Genomic DNA, 17,091 nt, shown 5'->3' with positions numbered 1-17,091 from the left:
GGCGGGGATCTACCCTTTCAGATTCAGCTACTCTGACCATCTGTGGGAGAGGACCAGCCTCCAGCAGGCAGCTGTTAGACAGGTTGCAGTGTGAGGGGACATTACCACCCAATGGGGAGACCCCTCCTTTCAGCACTGCACCACTCCACAACGTCCCAGCTCGGTGACGCTCCCCCATTCACCCAACACTAAGGTCAGTGAGAAAAGAGGCAGTTATACATTGATGGGTTATGTTACTTGCTAAATATTTACACCAGATAACAGTATCCTGACAATTCTGTTCAAACAGAGCACGGTTCAGATGTATGAAATGATATTGCATTTCCAGACGGTGATTCTTGCACAATCCCAGGTGGGAAGACCCTGCCAGAGGATTGCAGACAATTTCCTGTCTCTGATCACAACTTTTACAAAGTGTTCCAAATTCCAGTAACTCTTTTAGGGAAAACAATAGAGAGAACTCTGTATCTAACCCGTGCTGTACCTGCCCTGGGAGTGTTTGGTGCTGACTGAGTACCTGGATCCCAGCTCCAGTCCTGAGTGGGTGTGGAGTTACTTGGTTCTGAGTGGAGATGCTAGGAATGGCCTCAATGTCTCTGTGCTGGGGGAGGAGGGAGGTCTCCCAGTGCTGACTGTCCAGTGCCATGGAAAAGTGCAGTGATGTGGACCTCAGGACTGGGCAGTGTTGGGCTTGGCTGCAATCATTATTTGAGCTTACACAAAATGGCCAGTGGTGTGAGTGACTGAGTGTTGGCAGGACCTGTGGAACATTAGGCCAGTATGGAGGCATTACCTTCAGGAGAGATGGGGAAAGAAATATTAGAGCTTTAATTGAGAAATGTCAGGGTTTGCTCACCTCACGAGGACACTGAGGGCTCCCAGAGGTGTGACCAGCGTCGCTGGGGCAAAGGCGTAGGCAGCAAAATTGGAAGCTTCTCCCACACCCACTGCAGGATAGGATAGACAAAAGTTAGAGCCTGAAACAGGAGCCCAGCGTACCAGATACAGCCCCCACAAGACGACAAAGGCTGACCGTCTCACAGGGAATGACACAGCGGGAGCCCCACTGGCTGCGGATCGCAGCCCACAACTTCTCTGACCACAGCACGAACTCCAATGACTGCGGCCCAGAGGACTGGGGACCCACTGAACTGTGGATCAGAAGCGGGCAAGCGCCGGTGGGGGGGAAACGCAGGCAATGGGCGGGGGGGGGAAACGCAGGCGGGAGGGGGGGGGGGAACGCAGGCACACGGCGAGGGGGGGAAATGCAGGCAGATGCCGACGGGGGAAAACTCTCAGGGCAAGGAGCAGGAATTTGCTGTTCCTCCTGCACCTTACTTCCTAAGATTCACTGATAATTGAACCAGTGAACAGCACTCAGCTGAGAACCAGTGCAATTTGTGCACTTGTTTGCGCAGGAGGAGTGGAGGCTGTCAAAAGCACCCCAACCCTTCTGGGTTCAAGTGACCCTCCTCACCACTGCCCGGTCAATGCAGGAATTCGACAGAAAACGTGTTTTGAAGATATTCTGCCCGTCACCATCAGTGAAACTCACTTGTGAGGAGGCCGGCCCACCACAGCCATTCCTTCAGGTAGGCATGGCCGCCCTGACCTGTGGGGAAAGCACATGATGATTAAACAAAGCACATTGAGCAGCACACTGCCCGAGAGCTCCCGCCACATCTCAGCTCCACTCTCACTGTCTACCCTGGCCACACACTATGGGCGTGCACACGTACATCCACCCCATGCCAAGTTGGCAAGTAAGGGACCTGCTGCTGATGCCACCCCCGGGCCAGGCCTGAACTAGATGGTGTCTGCTGTGCCTTCCTTTGGGACAACCGCTCGGCTATGTCAGCTTGTTTGCCAAGCTTGGTATCCTCGAATCACCAGACTTCGACGTGCCTCATATTCTCACCTACTCCTTTCAGTCTGGCTGGTGCCCTACTCCGTGGGCCTGGGCACTGGGCCTGGGGGAGTGGGGCTAGCCTCTCATCAGGAGTTCTCCAATAAAAAAATAACAGTAAGCGAATCAGTCAGTGAAAACCGACTTCTGTAAACCTCTTCCAACTTCATGTCCGAATGACCAAACAGGGCGTGGAGCTACTGTGCAGCACCATCGACTCAATAATACTTCAATACTGAGAGAGAGAGAGAGAGAGAGAGAGACGGGGGGGAGAGAGAGCGAGGGGGGGGGGGGGGGGGAGAGAGAGCGAGAGAGGGGGGGGGAGAGAGAGCGAGAGAGGAGGGAGAGAGAGAGAGAGGAGAGCGAGAGAGCATGAAGAGAAAAGGAACATATTTAAAAGCAGCAATTGACACCATCATTAAAATGACAGAATATTCCAGTTTTAATAAAGGTTGCTCCCCCCAGTGGCTCAGTGGGAACCTGCACCTTCAGGGGAGGGGGGGGGGGGGGAAGAGAGACAGCACCTTCAGGGGAGGGAGAGAGTCAGCACCTTCAGGGGAGGGGGGAAAGAGAGTCAGCACCTTCAGAGGAGGGGGAGAGAGTCAGCACCTTCAGGAGAGGGGGGAAGAGAGTCAGCACCTTCAGGGGAGGGGGGGGAAGAGAGTCAGCACCTTCAGGGGAGGGGGGGGAAGAGAGTCAGCACCTTCAGGGGAGGGGGAGAGTCAGCACCTTCAGGGGAGGGGGGGAGAGTCAGCACCTTCAGGGGAGGGGGGGAGAGTCAGCACCTTCAGGGGAGGGGGGGGAAGAGAGTCAGCACCTTCAGGGGAGGGGGGAGAGTCAGCACCTTCAGGGGAGGGGGGAAAGAGAGTCAGCACCTTCAGGGGAGGGAGGGGGGGGGAAAAAGAGAGTCAGCACCTTCAGGGGAGGGGGGAGAGTCAGCACCTTCAGGGGAGGGGGGAGAGAGAGTCAGCACCTTCAGGGAGGGGGGAGAGTCAGCACCTTCAGTGGAGGGGGGAGAGTCAGCACCTTCAGGGGAGGGGGGGGAAGAGAGTCAGCACCTTCAGTGGAGGGGGGAAGCACCTTTGAGTGAGGGGAACAAACTGGAGGGAAAAAGCAGTGTTAGACACGAGGTGAGCAGAGTTTATGATCTAGCTCAGTGTGAGGCCCCAATGGTGAAATGTCCCAGCAACACTCAGTATCTTAGCTCCCAGAATAAGGAATGGAGACGCAGGGCAGAGGGCCAGGGATCTAGTGCCCATGGAACCAAACCAGGCCACGGGTCAATGCCAGGGCCAGATGGCAGCGAAAAGGACTAAATGTGAAAATGAAAAGCAGTACTTTTCTTGAACAGCCCCTTAAGTTGTCTGTTGACTCAGTTGTGTTATAAAGCTGAGACCGGGAGCCGGCTCCAGAGCGGTTTTACCAGTGACTGTCGGACAGTCGAGACTCTGCGTTGATCCGTCAGGCGTCTCTTACCTGCTCTCATCACCCCCTTGCTGGCCAGGCGCAGGAGCCCCTTCTTCTTCAGAATGAAACTGCTTCCAATGAAGATACTGGAGCTGATGGCAAGAGCAAGCCCAAGGTAGAAGTGGTAGTGCCCAGCGGCACTGTCCATGACAGAGAGCTGCAGAATAGAAGGAAAGGGCATGGGGTCAGTGCCTTCAGCACACACGCTGCCTAACACAGGGAGAACTCAGTGTCACAGGGAGACTGCAGGCCTGCTTCACCTGACACACCTCAATACTCAAACACAGTGAAGAGTATTCACTGCTTTCTAAAGTTTACACACCTGGTGGGAAGTATATGTGTGAATATATTTGGGGAGATGCAGGGGTGGGGAGGGAGGGATTCTGATTCCTGGGGCATTGGGACCAGTTCTGGAGCAGGAGGGACATGTACAAGATGGATGGGGGTTGCACCTCGACAGGGCTGGGATCAATGTCCTCATGGGAAGGTTAACTAATACTGGGGAAGGGGAGGGGGTTAAACTAATTTGGCAGAGGGAGGGGCACAAGAATGAAGCATTAAAGAGGAGAAACAAGGCGCACAGAGGACTTGGAGAGACAAACAGCATTAGAACAGAGTAGTTCAGAAATAGAAGGGATCAGACAGGTGGGAAATGTAAGGCAGATTAAAATGGGTTTGGAGTGGTAAATAAGGTTGGTGAGCTGCAGGCATATGTCTCCACATGGGACTATGATATAGTGGCAAGTTGAGGAGCCAACTAGGGAATAGCCTATCCTAGATTGGGTATTGTGCAACGAGAAGGGGTTAATTAATAATCTTGTTGTGCGGAGTCCTTTAGGGAAGAGTGACCATAACATGATAGAATTCTTCCTTAAAATGGAAAGTGAAGTAGTTCAATCCGAAACTAGGGTCCTAAATCTAAACAAAGGAAAATGGTATGAGGAGTGAGTTGGCTATGATAGTTTGAGGAGCTTCATTAAAAGGCATGACAGTGGATAGGCAATGGCTAATATTTAAGGAACGAATGCATGAATTGCAACAGTTATACATTCCTTTTTGGCGCAAAAAGGAAAAGCGGCCCAACCATGGCTAACAAAAGAAATTAAGGATAGTGTGAGATCCAGAGGAGTCATATAAAAGTTGCCAGAAAAAGTAGCAAGCCTGAGCATTGGGAGCAGTTTAGAGTTCAGCAAGGGATTAAGAGGGGAAAAATAGAGTATGAGAGTAAACTTGCAAGGAACATAAAAGCGGACTGTAAAAGCTTCTACAAGTATATAAAAAGAAAAAGATTAGTGAAGACAAATGTAGGTCCTTTACAGTCAGAAACGGGAGAATTTACAATGGGGAACAAGGAAATGACAGAGCAATTAAACAAATACTTTGGTTCTGTCTTCACGGAAGAGGACACAAATAACTTCCCAGAAATGCGAGGGAACCAAGGGCCTAGTGGAGGAGGAATTAAAGGAAATTAGTATTAGTAAAAAAATAGTGCTGGAGAAATTAATGGGACTGAAAGCTGATAAATCCCCAGGGCCTGATAATCTGCATCCCAGAGTACTAAAAGAAGTAGTCATGGAAATAGTGGATGCATTGGTTATCATCTTCCAAAATTCTATAGATTATGGAACAGTTCCTGCAGATTGGAGGGTGGCAAATGTAACCCCACTATTTAAAAAAGGAGAGAGAAAACTGGGAACTACAGACTGGTTAGCCTAACATCAGTAGTAGGGAAAATGCTAGAGTCTATTATAAAGGATGTGATAACAGGACACTTAGAAAATATCAACGGGATTAGACAAAGTCAACATGGATTTATGAAAGGGAAATCGTGTTCGACAAACCTATTGGAGTTTTTTTGAAGATGTAACTGGTAGAATAGATAAGGGAGAACCAGTGGATGTGGTGCATTTGGATTTTCAGAAGGCCTTTGATAAAGTCCCACATAAGAGCTTAATGTGCAAAATTAAAGCACATGGGATTGGGGGTAATATACTGGCATAGATTGAAAATTGGTTTACAGGAAACAGAGAGTAGGAATAAATGAGTCTTTTTCGGGGTGGCAGGCGGTGACTAGTGGGGTACCGCAGGGTTCAGTGCTTGGGCCCCAGCTACTCACAATATATATCAATGATTTGGATGAGGGAACCAAATGTAATATTTCCAAGTTTGCTGATGACACGAAACTAGGTGGGATTGTGAGTTGTGAGGAGGATGCAAAGAGGCTTCAAGGCAATTTAGACAAGTTGAATGAGTGGGCAAATACATGGCAGATGCAGTATAACGTGGATAAATGTGAAGTTATCCACTTCGGTAGGAAAAACAGAAAGGTAGAGTATTATTTAAATGGTGCTAGATTGGGAAATGCTGATGTACAAAGGGATCTGGGTGTCCTTGTACACCAGTCACTGAAAGCAAACATGCAGGTGCAGCAAGCAGTTAGGAAGGCAAATGGTATGTTGGCCTTCATTGCAAGAGGATTGAGTGCAGGAGCAAGGATGTCTTACTACAGTTGTACAGGGCCTTGGTGAGATCACACCTGGAGTAGTGTGTGCAGTTTTGGTCTCCTTACCTAAGAAAGGATATATTTGCCACAGAGGGAGTGCAGTGAAGGTTCACCAGACTGATTCCTGGGATGGCAGGACTGTCATATGTGGAGAGATTGGGTTGTCTAAGGCCTGCATTCACTAGAGTTTAGAAGAATGAGAGGGGATCTCATTGAAACGTATAAAATTCTGACCGGGCTAGACAGACTGGATGCACGGAGGATGTTTCCCCTGGCTGGGAGGCCTAGAACAAGGGGTCACAGTCTCAGGATACAGGGTAGGACATTTAGTACTGAGATGAGGAGAAATTTCTTCACTGAGAGGATGGTGAACCTGTGGAATTCTCTACCACAGAAGGCTGTGGAGGTCAAGTCTATTTATGAAGGAGATAGATAAATTTCTAGACACAAAAGGCATCAAGGGGTATGGGGAGAGAGTGGGAATATGGTATTGAGATAGAGGATCAGCCATGATCATATTGAATGGCGGAACAGGCTCGAAGGGCCAAATGGCCTACTCCTGCTCCTATTTTTCTACAGAGACCTGGCTCAAAGAAGGGGAGGATTAAGAACTTAATATTCCTGGCTACAAGGTATTCAGGAAAGAAAGGAAGAGGGGTTTTGGCAGTATTGATCAAATAAACTATTATAGCACTGGAGAGGGATGATGTAGTTGAGAGTCAATTTGGTTAGAGTTAAGGAACAATAGAGGAGCTATTACGCTGCTGGGTGTATGCTATAGACCACCAAATAGTGGGAACGAGACAGAGGAGCAAATTTGAAGGCAAATTACAGAATGATGCAAGAACTAGTGTAGTGAAAATGGGGAACTTCAACTATCCTAATATAGACTGGGATAGTAACAGTGTAAAGGGCAATGAGGGGGAGGAATTCCTGAAATGTGTACAACAGAACTTTCTCAATCAGTATGTTCCCCGCCCAATGAGGAAGGAAGCAAGCAGTGCTGGATCTAGTTCTGGGGAATGAAGTGGGGCAAGTGGAACACGTTTCAGTGGGAGAGCACTTGGAAAATAGTGATCACAATGGCCCTGATTTTGCATTGAGAATAATGGTGAGGCTCTCAGCACTCACCGTCATTATGGAGTAAATCGGACAGCAACTTCCGGAGCCCGCAAATGCGCAGCTACACATGGAAATCAGGAAGTTGCTGTCGGAGTTCCCCTGCTCCTCCACAAGCTTCGCTTGAATGCCGAGCCTCACTGAGAGACTTGGCATTGAAACACATGAAAGGCTGCAAGTTGTCCATTAGTTACCCACTAAACACGCCAGAAAAAGTTAGGGCTGGTGCCTTCAGGTGTGAGTGAATTTTTAATGGCGTGTTAAGTCTTAATTACTGCCAAACAACCTCTCTGACCCCGAAAATTTTATTTTACAAGTGTGGAGTCTCCTTCATTCAGAATTTAATTATTGTTGAAGATCTAAAAAATAAAAATAAAAATGTTAGTTTTACTTTTTCTTTCTGTCTCTTGATACCATCTTTCTATCGCTTTCTGTACATGATTTTACATTGAATTAAATATCCTAACTGACACTTCCTGGTTTAGACGCTGCATGTCTCAGTGAGGTTTCTTTAGTCGGATTGGTTGAAGAGACATGTTGTTGCTTGCGCTGCTCACACATGCCTCAGATTCTCTGTAGAGGGCGTCGTGCTGAAATGGATCTCGAGTAACCGGTAGTTGCCGCTCAAAAGCCCACAAAAAGTCTGTGGGCATCTGTAAGTGTGATGTACAGCGAGTGCCGTTCCTTCACCGCTGACTGCAGAATCCGGGGCAATTTCAGTGAGTTGAAAAGGGATCTGGCTCAGGTGGATTGGAATCAAAGACTGGCAGATAAAACAGTAAATGAGCAATGGGAGGCCTTCAAAGAGATAGTTCAGGTACAGAATAGACACATTCCCACAGGGGGAAAGCAAGGGCATCCATAGCTAGAGCTCCCTGGATGAATAAAGATAAGAGATTAAAATGAAACAGAGAAAAGAAGTTTATGATAAATGTCAGGTTCATAATACAGTAGAGGACCAAGCTGAATACAAAAAGTACAGGAGAGAACTGAAAAAGGAAGAGGGGCAAAGAGGGTGTATAAGAATAGATCAGCGGTTAACATAAAAGACTTTTGGATTCCCTTTTATAAGACTACATATAAATAGTAAAAGGGTAGTCAAAGGAGGTGTGGGACCGATTATACAATTATGGACCAAAAAGGAAATCTTCTTGCGGAGGCAGAGATCATGGCTGAGGTACTAAATGAGAACTTTGCATCTGTCTTCACTAGAGAAGATTCTGCCAACATCACAGTAAAGGAGGCAGTCGCGATATTGGATAGGATAAAAATAAAGAGGTACTTAAAAGGTTGGCAGCGCTCAAAGTAGAAAAGTCACCCGGTCCGGATGGGATGCATCCAAGGTTACTGAGGGAAGTGAGGGTGGAAACTGCGGAGGCTCTGGCCACAATCTTCCAATCCTCCTTGGATATGGGGCGGTGCCAGAGGACTGGAGGATTGCAAATGTTATATCCCTGTTTAAAAATGGGGAGAGGAATAAACCCAGCAACTACAGGCCAGTCAGCCTAACGTCAGTGGTGGGGGTTTTAGAGACAATAATCCGGGACAAAATTAATTGGCATTTGGAAAAATATGGGTTAATAAATGACAGCCAACACGGATTTGTTAAAGGCAATTCAGGTCTGACTAACTTTGATCGAATTCTTTGATGAAGTAATGGAGAGGGTTGATGAGGGTAGTGCGGTTGATGTTGTGTTTCTTGGCTTTCAAAAGTACCACATAATAGACTTGTTAGCAAAATTGAAGCCCATGGGATTAAAGGGACAGTGGCAGTGTGGATACAAAACTGGCTAAGGGTCAGAAAGCAGAGTGTAGTGGTGGACTGTTGTTTTTCAGACTGAGGGTAGTATACAGTGGTGTCCCCCAGGGATGGTATTAGAACCACTGCTCTGTTTGATATATATTAATGACCTGGACTTGGGTATACAGGGCGTAATTTCAAAGTTTGCAGATGTTACAAAACTCGGAAATGTAGTAAACAATGAGGAGGATAGTAACAGACTTCAGGAAGACATAGACAGACTGGTGAAATGGGCAGACACAGGGTAGATGAATTTTAACACAGAGAAATGTGAAGTGATACATTTTGATAGGAAGAATGATGAGAGGCAATATTAAGGAAATGGTGCAATTTTAAAGGGGATGCAGCAACAGTAAGACCTGGGGGTATACGTACACAAATCTTTGAAGGTGACAGGACAGGTTGAAAAGGCTGTTAAAAAAGCATATGGGATCCTTGACTTTATTAATAGAGGCATAGAGTACAAAAGCAAGGAATTTATGCTAAACCTTTATAAAACTCTGGTTAGGCCCCAGCTGGAGTACTGTGTCCAATTCTGGGCACCACACTTTAGGAAGGATGTCAAGGCCTTGGAGAGGGTGCAGAGGAGATTCACTAGAATGGTTCCAGGGATGAGGGACTTCAGTTATGTGGAGAAGCTGGGATTGTTCTCCTTAAGAGCAGAGAAGATTAAGAGGAGATTTCATAGCGGTGTTCAAAATGATGAATAGTTTTGATAGTGTAAATAAGGAGAAACTATTACCAGTGGCAGAAGGGTAACCAGAGAACACAGATTTAAGGTGACTGGCAAAAGAACCAGAGGCAACATGAGGAAACATTTTTTTTTTTTTTTTTAATTAAAAACACAGCGAGTTTTATGATCTGGAATGCACCGCCTGAAAGGTTGATGGGAGCAGATTCAACAGTAACAACAACAACTTGTATTTATATAGCACCTTTAACATAGTAAAATGTCCCAAGGTGCTTCACAGGAGTGTTAGAAGACAAAAATTTGACACCAAGCCACATAAGGAGAAGGTAGGGCAGATGGAGGTAGGTTTTAAGGAGTGTCTTAAATAAGGAGGTAGAGAGGCGAAAGCGTTTAGGGAGGAAATTCCAGAGCTTAGGGCCGAGGCAGCTGAAGGCACAGCCGCCAATGGTTGAGCGATTATAATCAGGGATGCTTAAGAGGCCAGAATTGGAGGAGTGCAGAAATCTCGGGGGGTTGTGGGGCTGTAGGAAATTACAGAGATAGGGAGGGGGCGAGGCCATGGAGGGATTTGAAAACAAGGATGAATATTTTGAAATGGAGGCGTTGTTTAACCAGGAGCCAATGTAGGTCAGCGAGCACAGGGGTGATGAGTGAACGGGACTTGGTGCGAGTTAGGACACGGGCAGCAGACTTTTGGATGACCTCAAGCTTACAGAGGGTAGAATGTGGGAGGCCAGCCAGGAGTGCGTTGGAATAGTCAAGTCTAGAGGTAACAAAGGCATGTAACATTCAAAAGAGAATTAGATAAATACTTGAAGGGGGGAAAAACATTACAGGGCTATAGGGACAGGGCAGGGGAGTGGGATTAATTGGATTGCTCTAACAAAGAGCCAGCACAGGCAGGATGGGCTGAATGGCCTCCTTCTGTGCTGTATCATTCTATGATGACACGAAACTCGGAAATGTAGTAAACAGTGAGGAAGATAGTAACAGACTTCAGGAGGACAGAGAGAGATTAGCAGATTAAATTTAACGCAGAGAAATGTGATGTGATTTATTTTGGTAGGAAGAATGAGGAGAGGCAATATGAACTAAATGGTACAATTTTAAAGGGGGTGCAGGAAGAGAGAGACCGGGGGGGTGTATGTACACAAATCTTTGAAGGTGGCAGGACAAGTTGAGAAGGCTGTTAAAAAAGGAGATGGGATCCTGGGCTTTTTAAAATTGAGGCGTAGAGTACAAAAGCAGGAGTTCCTCAGGGCAGTGTCCTCGGCCCAATTATCGTAAGCTGCTTCAATGACCTTCCCTCCATCATAAAGTCAGAAATGAGGGTTTTCGCTGATGATTACAGTGTGTTCAGTGCCATTCGCAACTCCTCAGATAATGAAGCAGTCCATGCCCGAATGCAGCAAGACCTGGACAACATTCAGGCTTGGGCTGATAAGTGGCAAGTAACATTTGTGCAACTCAAGTACCAGCAATGACCATCTCCAACAAGAGAGTGTCTAACCACCGCCCGTTGACAATCAACAGGATTAAAATGGTGAAAGATTGGGGAATGTTGGCATTCAGAGGGACCTGGGTGTCCTTGTACACAAATCACAAAGTTAATATGCAGGTACAGCAAGCAATTTGGAAAGCAAATGGTATGTTGGCCTTTATTACAAAAGGATTGAAGTATGAGAGTAAAGAAGTCTTACTGGCGAGACCACACCTAGAGTACTGTGTACTTACCTAAGGAAGGATATACTTGCCTTAGAGGGAGTGCAACGAAGGTTCATTAGTGTGATGGATGGGGAGATTGTCCTATGAGGAGAGATTGAGGAGACTAGGCCTATATGCTTTAGAGTTTAGAAGAGTGGGAGGCGATCTTATTGAAACATACAAAATTCTTAGAAGGCTTAACAGGGTAGATGCAAGGAGGATGTTTCCCCTGGCTGGGGAGTCTAGAACCAGGGGTCACAGTCTCAGAATAAGGGATTGTCCATTTAAGATTGAGATGAGGAGAAATTTCTTCATTCAAAAGGTGGTGAATCTTTGGAATTCTCTACGCCAGAGGACTATGAATTCTCAGTCATTGCGTATATTCAAGACAGAGATCGATAGATTTTTGGATATTAACGGAATCAAGGGATATGGGGATAGTGCAGGAAAGTGGAGTTGAGGTAGATCAGCCATGAACTTACTGAATGGCAAAGCAGGCTGGAGGGGCCAAATGGGCTACTCCTGCCCCTAATTCTTATGTTCTTATTACCATCGCCAAATCCCCCACCATCAACATCCTGGGGGGCAGGGGGTCACCATTAACCAGAAACTTAACTGGATCAGCCACATAAATGCTGTGGCTACAGGCCAGAGGCTAGGTATTCTGCGGCGAGTGTCTCACCTCCTCACTCCCCAAAGCCTTTCCACCATCTGCAAGGCACAAGTAAAGAGTGTGATGGAATACTCTCCACTTGCCTGGATGAGTGCTGCTCCAACAACACTCAAGAAGCTCGACACCATCCAGAACAAAGCAGCCCACTTAATTGGCACCCCCTCTACCACCGACGTACCATGGTTGCAGTGTGTACTCACCAAGGCTTCGTTGGCAGCACCTCCCAAACCCACGACCTCTTCCACCTAGGACAAGGGCAGCAGGCGCATGGGAACACCTGCAAGTTCCCCTCACCATCCTGACTTGGAAATATATTGGCTGTTCCTTCATCGTTGTTGGGTCAAAATCCTGGAGCTCCCTCCCTAACAGCACGGTGGGAGTACCTTCACCACACGGACTGCAGTGGTTGAAGGCGGCGGCTCACCACCACCTTCTCAAGGGCAACTAGGGATGGGCAATAAATGCTGGCCTTGCCAGCAACACCCGCATCCCGTGAACGAATAAAACAAAAGCTATGCTAAACCTTTATATATCACTGGTTAGGCCCCAGCTGGAGTATTGTGGCCAATACTGGGCATCACACTTCAGGATGGTGTCAAGGCCTTGGAGAGGGTGCAGGGGAGATTGACTAGAATGGTACCAGGAATGAGGGATTTCAGTTATGTGGAGAGATGGGAGAAGCTGGGACTGTTCTCCTTAGAGCAGAGACATTTAAAGGGAAGATTTGATCGAGGTGTTTATAGTAATAAAGGGTTTTGATGGAGTAAATAAGGAGAAACTGTTTCCAGTGGCAGAAAAATCAGTAACCAGGGGACCCAGATTGAAGGGGATTGGCAAAAGAACCAGAGGCGGCATGAGGATAAAAAAAGTTATGCAGCGAGTTGTTGATCTGGAATGCGCAGCCTGAAAGGGTGGTGGAAGCAGATTCAATAATCATCAAATGGGAATTGGATATATTCTTGAAAAGGAAAGTGTGCAGGGCTATGGGGAAAGAGCAGGCAAGTGGGGCTAATTGGTAGCTCCAAGAGCCATCACAGGCACGATGAGGTCTGCTGTTCAAGTCGATGATTCCACTTCATTGGCTGTAAAGTACTTTGGGATGGCCTGAGGTTGTGAAAGGCACTATATAAGTGCAAGTTCGTTCTTCATTCACTTTTAAAGCTGTGTGTCTGGATATTTCTACAAAGTAGACTAGTTAACAAAATGTTGGTTCAATAAAAGTGCCTTTTACCCCGGGTGCAAAGACCAGAGCTTGGATTGGGATCTCGGCCTGCACCCCAATCTACCCACTGCCCAGCAGTGCTGGCGTGACATTTTACACACTGGAAAATCTGCGGTGAAGTTACTGGGGTATTTACACAGCCAGTTGTGTGTCGGTACAAAGTGGCTGGGCTTTGCACCAACGTTGAAATTATGCGGAGTGTGAACTGTGTGTGATGGCCCAACCTGACTGTGAAGAAAATGGAATGAGACTGCCCCCCCCGAGGGGAGCCTCGTGCCGGTACCAGATTGGGCCCTGACTCTGGATACAGCCTGCACCCACTCTATAACTGCAACAAAGGTGTGAAGAGAGACCGCCCTGCACAAACGCCACAGCTACAGGGTGACCACAACTATCCTCACCACACCAAACACTGGCTGTGGGTTGGGATTTTTTTTTTTTTTTTTTAAATTGCATTTATATAGCGCCTTTCACAACCTCCGGATATCCCAAAGCGCTTCACAGCCAATGAAGTATTTTTGAAGAGTAAGTAGGAAACATGGCAGCCAATTTTCACACAGCAAGATCCCACAAAGCAATGTGAAAACGATTAGTTAATGTGTTTTAGTGGTGATGGTTGAGGGATAAAGATTGGCCAGAATTCCCCTGTTCTTCTTCAAAATAGCTCCATGGGATTGTTAACATCGACCTGAGAGGGCATATGAAGCCTCGGTTTAACGTCTCATCTGAAAGACGGCACCTCCTACAGTGCAGCACTCCCTCAGTACTGCACTGGGAGCGTCAAGTCCCTGGCGTGGAACTTGAACCCATGACCTACTAACTCAGAGGCATGAGTGCTACCCACTGAGCCACGGCCAACACCATTTCCACACTGGACTTGCACAGTAAGTAGTTGCGAGAAAGTGTTAATATTGTCGGTAACCCTTTGCATGAACCGTATTTAACCAGCAGCGCACAGCCTGTCCTGCTGACATTCTTAGGATAAAAGTGGAAAAATAACCGTATTTTAAATGTGGAGACACAAACCAAACCAATCAGTAACCGTGCTGGTGGTATTTCACAGTATCAGCACGTCTCCCCACTCATATCACTTCACTGACTACAGTTCCACAGGCTCAGGGCGTTCCTTGCTGTCCCACCCAAGTGTCCAGGAGTTTAAACATTAAGTATTCACAGGCTAGCTGCGTAAAGTTATCGCACATCACCTACCGAGGGTGAAGTGGAAGGCATTGGTCCTGACAGCAGATAAACGTCACCAGCAGTATCTCAGGAATTCTCTCCCACCACCTGGGATCTGCAGAAGGGAGGGTCAGCTGTCCCTACAGGTAGGAGCAGGAAGGTAAAGTGACTGGTGGCACCTCAGTGTCGTCATAGGGACTCCGCCCCTTCCTCGCTCATTGGCTCACTGTCCCCCTCTCACTGACTCTCTCTCCCCTCTCTCTGTTCCGTTCCCTCTCTCACTGGCTCTCGCTCTCCCTTCCCGCCTCTCACTGGCTCTCGCTCTCCCTTCCCCCCTCTCACTGGCTCTCCCTTCCCCCCTCTCACTGGCTCTCCCTTCCCCCCTCTCACTGGCTCTCCCTTCCCCCCTCTCACTGGCTCTCCCTTCCCCCCTCTCACTGGCTCTCCCTTCCCCCCTCTCACTGGCTCTCGCTCTCCCTTCCCCCCTCTCACTGGCTCTCGCTCTCCCTTCCCCCCTCTCACTGGCTCTGGCTCTCGCTCTCCCTTCCCCCCTCTCACTGGCTCTCGCTCTCCCTTCCCCCTCTCACTGGCTCCTTCCCTCTCTGCCAGGATCTGGATCCTCACTAACGTCCGCTCCATCCTCCCCTTCCGGTCCGTCACTCTAACCATTCCCCCCCGTCGGCCGCCCGGTGCAGCGAGAAGTGGTCCCCGAGAGACTTCCGGTGCTGGCCTGCGCCTGTTTGCGGAGGAGTGGGGCGGCGACTGGCCGAGCGGTGAGAGCGGAGCCTGGACCCCCGAGCCCAGGTGTCGGTCCCCCCCCCCCCCGCCGAGCCCGGGTGTCGGCCCCCTCCCCCCGAGCCCGGGTGTCGGTACCCCCCCCCCCCCCCTGAGCCCGGGTGTCGGTGCCCCCCCCGAGCCCGGGTGTCGGCCCCCCCCCCCCCCCCCCGAGCCCGGGTGTCGGTGCCCCCCTGAGCCCGGGTGTCGGTGCCCCCCTGAGCCCGGGTGTGGGTGCCCCCGAGGCCGGGTGTGGGTGCCCTGAAGCCCGGGTGTTGGTGCCCCCCCCGAGGCCCGGGTGTTGGTGCCCCCCCCGAGGCCCGGGTGTTGGTGCCCCCCCCGAGGCCCGGGTGTTGGTGCCCCCCCCGAGGCCCGGGTGTTGGTGCCCCCCCCGAGCCCGGGTGTCGGTGCCCCCCCGAGCCCGGGTGTCGGTGCCCCCCCGAGCCCGGGTGTCGGTGCCCCCCTGAGCCCGGGTGTGGGTGCCCCCGAGGCCGGGTGTGGGTGCCCCCGAAGCCCGGGTGTTGGTGCCCCCCCCCGAGCCCGGGTGTCGGTGCCCCCCGATCCCCGGGTGGGGGTGCCCCCGAGGCCCGGGTGTGGGTGCCCCCTGAGCCCGGGTGTCGGGTTGTCGGTACCCCTGTCTGTTGTCGGATTGCCCCAACTCGGTGATCACTCTGTTTTCTTGTTCTGATAGCTGTAAACTCTCGGCACTGAGCCTGATGGATTAGTTGCCAGGCCTGTGGACTATGGACAAAAAAGGATCCGTTTCCTGGAAAAAAATGACAGGTGAGGACTCTCAGTATCTCCCACTTTACATCAATCTGTCACTTTCTGAAGTGTGCTCCTGAAATCCCATAAAGCAAAACAACTCCCACTACAGTTAACACAGGTCTGGGACCAGGAGAAATAAGGGGAAAAACAAATGCTGTAAACACACAGATGAGAGAACTGGCCACTTTCTTGGCTCAGCCCTTCAGTTGTGCTGAAGTTTGAGCAGCAGGCATTGACCCATCTGTTCTTTCCACAGATGCTGCTGTCTGTTTCCAGCATTTGCAGTTCTCGTTTCTGGGTCCATTAGATTTAGATTTGAGCCCCTTGCCCGTATCTTCAGTAGCTCAGTAGAGTCAGGGATTGTTCACTTAGATTGGAATGGAGCTCATGAAGTTCCGATTTGCTAAATTGGGGATAAGCCAGGGAACTACTGGCTCATCAGCCTGACACCCATCATGCTTGCAGGAATTCATTGGGAAACAGAAGGGCCCATCAGAAATACTCTTCATGGCTTCCGAAAAAGAAGGTCTTCTCTTATAAACTTACTTGAGTTTTTGAAGAATTAACCAGGTTAGTGGATGAGGATAATATGATAGACATAGTTTCCTTAGACTTTCAGAAAGCCTTTGACTGGTACCTCGCACTAGGATACTCTAAGATTTCACTCTAAGATTCTATCTTGTGGTATCAGTGCAAATTTGTTGCCCTGGATTAGCAACTGGCTCCAATCTCGCAGGCAGAAAGTTATAGTCAATGGCTGTGGATAAGCCTGGAGGCATGTTACTAGTGGTGTCCCCAGGGATCGGGGTTAGGCCCACTGCTGTTCACTGTTTTCATGGTGCCTATGGATCCTGCTGTCTAGACCCATGGTGCCGATGGATCCTGCTGTCTAGACCCATGGTGCCTATGGATCCTGCTGTCTAGACCCACGGTGCCTACGGATCCCGCTGTCTAGACCCACGGTGCCTACGGATCCCGCTGTCTAGACCCACGGTGCCTACGGATCCCGCTGTCTAGACCCACGGTGCCTACGGATCCCGCTGTCTAGACCCACGGTGCCTACGGATCCCGCTGTCTAGACCCACGGTGCCTACGGATCCCGCTGTCTAGACCCACGGTGCCTACGGATCCCGCTGTCTAGACCCACGGTGCCTACGGATCCCGCTGTCTAGACCCACGGTGCCTACGGATCCCGCTGTCTAGACCCACGGTGCCTACGGATCCCGCTGTCTAGACCCACGGTGCCTACGGATCCCGCTGTCTAGACCCACGGTGCCTACGGAT

The 17,091-nt window shown here is 49.4% G+C and overlaps 2 protein-coding genes across 3 annotated transcripts in view; one reads left to right on the top strand and one right to left on the bottom strand.

Annotated features, from left to right (window-relative positions):
* Window positions 1-14,635, bottom strand: part of LOC147124882 (magnesium transporter NIPA2) — a 16,237-nt gene extending 1,602 nt beyond the window's left edge. Inside the window, 5 exon segments of the mRNA XM_085987092.1 lie at window positions 14-58; window positions 857-947; window positions 1,556-1,612; window positions 3,383-3,530; window positions 14,296-14,635. Coding sequence (XP_085843218.1) covers window positions 14-58; window positions 857-947; window positions 1,556-1,612; window positions 3,383-3,530; window positions 14,296-14,316 — 362 coding nt within the window. The 5' untranslated portion in view covers window positions 14,317-14,635.
* Window positions 14,636-14,707: 72 nt separating this feature from the next.
* Window positions 14,708-17,091, top strand: part of taf7 (TAF7 RNA polymerase II, TATA box binding protein (TBP)-associated factor) — a 32,769-nt gene continuing 30,385 nt past the window's right edge. The window contains exons 1-2 of one of the 2 annotated variants that reach the window (XM_085994167.1): window positions 14,708-15,038; window positions 15,731-15,822. In XM_085994167.1, coding sequence (XP_085850293.1) covers window positions 15,783-15,822 — 40 coding nt within the window. In that variant the 5' untranslated portion in view covers window positions 14,708-15,038; window positions 15,731-15,782. The remainder of the gene's footprint in view (window positions 15,039-15,730; window positions 15,823-17,091) is intronic. The other variant, XM_085994176.1, reaches the window with a different exon arrangement.

Source organism: Somniosus microcephalus, chromosome 1, assembly GCF_052327205.1.
Source record: "Somniosus microcephalus isolate GS21.2 chromosome 1, FLI_Smic_1.0, whole genome shotgun sequence".
NCBI classification, from domain to species: domain Eukaryota; kingdom Metazoa; phylum Chordata; class Chondrichthyes; order Squaliformes; family Somniosidae; genus Somniosus; species Somniosus microcephalus.
Note: the sequence above shows the minus strand (reverse complement) of the source record. Positions and strands in the feature narration are given on the sequence as shown.